This window comes from Eucalyptus grandis, chromosome 11 (assembly GCF_016545825.1).
Source record: "Eucalyptus grandis isolate ANBG69807.140 chromosome 11, ASM1654582v1, whole genome shotgun sequence".
Lineage (NCBI taxonomy): Eukaryota > Viridiplantae > Streptophyta > Magnoliopsida > Myrtales > Myrtaceae > Eucalyptus > Eucalyptus grandis.
The window spans coordinates 2,846,844-2,851,649 of record NC_052622.1 but is presented as its reverse complement, the minus strand read 5'-3'; the positions used below and the strand labels follow the sequence as shown (position 1 = coordinate 2,851,649).

Sequence of the window (4,806 nt, the reverse complement as noted above, 5' to 3'; positions counted from 1 at the left end):
TCTAGTTAAAGACATGATACTTGAAGTGCACTTTCATTAAAAAGATGTGGACACATCTTATTGCATTTCAAAGCACATGGACATTATCGGCTCGACGACAAAAGTAGCAGTCATTCATGTTGGAGACATTCCAACCCATAGTTGGATAGGCAGAGGTCCTTCAGAAACACATCCCGGCACTTCTTGATATAGCAATCCGCCATGCAAAGTCTGCTTGGAAATTCAAGTGAGAGCGTTGGGATGGGACCTTCAAACAATTCTCTCCTCCACTACACCCAAGGGTCGTCCACGTCATTGAAGACAAGACTGATAATGAGGCCTCGCATCGCAATCGTTTTGTCAACCATTACTCTGATATGCCTAGGGCTGAGCAAGGGAGCCACCCAGATCAGACCAAACTAGTTAGTTCAATTCGATCCTAAGGGGTGCCGATCCGATTTCCGGTTCCCTAAAATTGAAACTGATGAAATCAATCCAATTCCCAGTTCCATCCTTAGAATCGCCTTGGACTAGACTAATAATTTTTTAAATTTTAAATTTTAAATTATTTTAAATTATTAAAGAAATAAGTTTAATTCTTAATTATTAAGAGTTTTTAAAATGTTCATTTAGACAAAAAGTCAAGAGAAATATGCTTTGGTTGGAGCAAGGTTCGGTGGGCTTTATGCTTTCTTTGTGTGCCCATTCAATGTGGGACTCTTGGTATGTGACTTAGTATCTATAGTGTCTAGTGAATGCCAAGAGTTCCACGTCGAATAGGCACATTAGGCACATAAAGAGCGTGAGAGGAGTTATGTGTAAAAGTCAAGTCATAGTACAACCAAAGTGTCATGGTCATGAGATTCCCACAACCAAGGGAGCGTATATGATTCCAAGACTAAGGGCCGCCAAGGTTACTAGCACTAGGCAAAGGTGTCATGACATCTCAAGATTACCTAAGGTTCCCATAAAAGCTTCCAGAACATTCTCGGGGACTGGTGAGATGGTAATTGCACCGATGATTTAGCAAAGCGATGCCAATAATCTAGAACTCAACATTCTCGCGAAGGGTGAGAAGGTAATTGCGCCACGAATTTAGCAAAACGATGCTAAGAATCTAGAACTGTCTTCACTAATTTCACAATTCCAAATGCCGTCTCGGTTATAAACATATAAACGATATTAATTGAAGGGGTCTTCTTTGTCATTTGGTAGTTACTATTTGCCTAACCTAGCTACTTTCAACAAAAGCTATAATACCAAGTCCATCAACTTGCGAGTGACTAAGTATGGCTATGAGAAAATGTAGATTTTGCCCACCCTCAAGCCTCGTTAATGCACAACCAAGTTCAACTCAAGACCTCTCTAAAGGGTTAATACTATCCAAAAGCCTAAATTGGTACACGTGTAATAAATTTATCATAAACTCATTTTTTTATCACCAAAAATCACATACCGGTATAATTTTGACAAATTTACTCTTGATTAGTCTTCAATAAATTGGATTAATATAACCAAAAATCTCAAATGTCAATTGTCACGTGTTCAATCATTTGACGGTAAAATTTAACAAGAATTTACGAATGGCAAATTGATCATAAATATATCATTTTGAGATTTTTCATGATATTAATCCATCGGGGAATAGGAAAACGAGTAACATATTTCCAGGTGTCCTAAGCATGCAAGGGTCGCCATCAGATGCACCAAACTTTGACCCTCAGGTTCCACAGCGCTACAAAAAGCATGGAAAAGAGGGAGGCAGGAGAATGGTTTTTATTCCATGTGTTGATTCAAACTCTCTCGGAAGACCTTCACCCGAGACCGAAGTTTTGCCATGATTGGCAATTGGCAAAGGCCCCCCATCCGCCACTAATGGCGGAGCCTCAAGGGGCGTGCCTCCCGTAGACTAGATGACAGCATGATATCTGTGGACAATAAGTCACCGTGTAGATGTGATGGAGATGATCTTTTTTTGCATGTTAGGTAGACCTCTATTCGTGAATAGTTTGAAGAATATCAAGCTTGTCTTTTTCTTTTTCTTTTTCTTTTTTTTTGGGGGAATTTCTTTTTCGTGGCGAATTTTATTATGCAACTTAAAAAAGGAGATCGGCTTTCTATGTAGATAAGTACTAGGTTGATTTCAAATCGAAATTCGCATCGATGAAGATAGGAATTCAAGTATAATTACGAATGGCTCAATTCGAAAAACTTTATATATATAATTTGTATTGCTTACAAAAATGAACTAATGAAAGATATTTTCTTCATTCACGAAAATATTCAGATGCGGATTATTATTGATATTGAGATCATCTCTCATTAACTAATTATTTTGAACGATATAAATAATTATTTTTAGGAAAATATTTTTCAAATCACTTATTTTTCTTGAAACGAACGAAGCCTTAACTTTGACATTAGAATAATAAATAAATAAATAAATTACATGTGAAAGTTATCTATCTACTTATCTATAAATTTATTTTCTAATACCTATTGATCTATTTATGCATAATATAAGAGTAAAGAGGATCTTAGAGTCGGGGAATGTTGATGCTCTTTTCTTTACCAAATTTCCTTCAATGACCTAGTTTACAGAAACTAAATGTGAGGCCAAATGCGTAACTCTGTAATGTAGATAGGAATGATCAAGATAGTGATGACTTTCACGCATCCAACACAATATACCTTAGTCACTTTCACACTCCAAATATTAGCACTTAAATCTCATTTTGTAATAATCAAAAGTGTAATTTGGATTTGCATTATATTCTTATCATAGATGAAAGTGTGAAACAAAATGGGCTTTTTCCCCCTCCAAACACGGACCATAACGTATATTCAAACATTAGATATAAATGTATATGTTTCATTAAATTCGTTGGACGAAGTCCAGCAAATATGGTTCGAAAATAGAGTTCGCATCTGTCGCTTTCCTGCGTCTCCTTCTCACATCGAAAGTCCGTTCTCCGTCCACCGATCTACGCACGCACCAACAGTTCCATGGAAACCCCTATAAATGGCCTGGCCTACCGAACTTGTTAGGCACTACTCGAAATCACTTAGAAAGAGTCCGATAAAGCCTCCTCTCCAAGGCTCCCCCGCTCTCACTTCTCTCCCTCCCATACCTTTGAACTCAGAAAAACAATGGCTGCCGGCCTCTGCAATCTCGCACTCCTCGCTCTGGCCATTGCCTTCGGCGTTCAAGGAACCCTAGGTGTGCTTATATTCTTAGTTCTATCTTAAAAAGTTTCGGTATCTTTTCGTGCATCTTGATATGTATGTCGGTGAGTTGTTTACAGGAGATATTGCATGTGAGAATCTTGATCAAGGATCGTGCGCGTTCGCCGTGTCGTCCACGGGCAAGCGGTGCGTGCTTGAGAAGCAGGTGAGGAGGAGCGGGGAGGAGGGCTACACATGCCGGTCCTCGGAGATCGAGGCCGACAATCTGAAGGACCACATCGAGACTGACGAGTGCATCGCCGCTTGCGGGCTCGACAGAAAGACTCTCGGCGTCTCCTCGGATTCGCTCCTCGAGTCTCGCTTCACCCAAAAGCTCTGCTCCTCTGGGTGCTACGAAAACTGCCCCAACATCGTCGATCTCTACTTCAGCCTCGCCGCCGGTGAAGGTAACTGCATCAACTACGTTTTCTAGTTAGTAAGCCAAATCACTCGTAGCCGTAGAATCCTCTTGAAATAGAACGTACGGTATGATAAGTTTTTCCAATATCTTAGAAGATCAGATTGGATTCGCCGATTGGAGAATAGAATCTTCATCTTAAAAATTAATTTGAATAGAAACTACACACGGTACTCCTTTAATTTTCCAATAAGGACGCCTTTTGATTCAAATGCACGCGTAAAATCTCTTGGTGCAGGCGTGTTTCTTCCCAAACTATGCGAGGCTCAAAGAGGGATTGCGCGCAGAGGAATGGGTGAGATCCGAAGCTCGGGGCACGTGGCTCCGGGACCAATTCACTCTGTCCAGTTCATAGGAGTCGCCCCAGCAACGGCGCCTTCTTACTAATCGCCTTGCCTCTTTCTCCGAAGCACATCGCTGCAGAAGTTATGTCGATAGAATAGGTTATACGGGTTTGTTTTGATTTCATTATACTCCTCGAACGATGGTTGCCGGGCCTGCGCGCTTTGGCGTGTCATGGCGTCGCGCGCATGCCGACATGCATTAGTATTACTTAAAACTATGTATGCACAATCATTTTGGATTGAAACACAAACATATATGTACCTGCAATAAGGTGCTCTACAGGAGCATCAAAGTTTATATATTGTTCCAAGTTGTGTGGTGTCTTTTGTTTCAGATTAGTTCGTTGTGGATGGCTTTTGGAAATGAATACGAATCTATATATCGTATTCTGCATATTTAAAGCTGTGAGATGAGTGGAACTCTATTGTTCCGCTTACAAAAAAAAGGATTTTTTTTTTTATCGTGGTGGTAATTCTAATAAGTATCGACAAATATCAAGAAAATTGTTGGTAAAAAAAACTATCGGTAACTCTTTTATACATGAACTGTTGGTAATTCATTAATAATTAAATAAAATGCTTCTAGTTTATTGCAATAGTTTGCAATTAGTAATATTTGCATCAACTTAACAATTTATAATAACATAGCTACGATGTTTTCAATTTACTAGCTTCTTACATTTGTTAGTAAGCTATCAATAAGTTCATAAGAAATCAAGTGATCTGTAATTATTTTTGGAACAATTTCATGATACTTACAAACTTGCTTAGGAATTTATTAGCACAAAAAAAGAAGAATATTTTTTTTTCTCGAACAGAACAATAGAATCATATGATGAA

At 39.0% G+C, this 4,806-nt stretch overlaps 1 protein-coding gene across 1 annotated transcript; it reads left to right on the top strand.

Annotated features, from left to right (window-relative positions):
- The first annotated feature begins 3,047 nt into the window (after window positions 1-3,047).
- LOC104424419 lies at window positions 3,048-4,362 on the top strand. Its single transcript, XM_039305692.1, has 3 exons — window positions 3,048-3,199; window positions 3,285-3,611; window positions 3,861-4,362. Exons 1-3 carry the CDS (start codon window positions 3,130-3,132, stop codon window positions 4,007-4,009), a joined length of 546 nt encoding a protein of 181 aa, XP_039161626.1. The 5' UTR covers window positions 3,048-3,129; the 3' UTR covers window positions 4,010-4,362.
- Window positions 4,363-4,806: the final 444 nt, after the last annotated feature.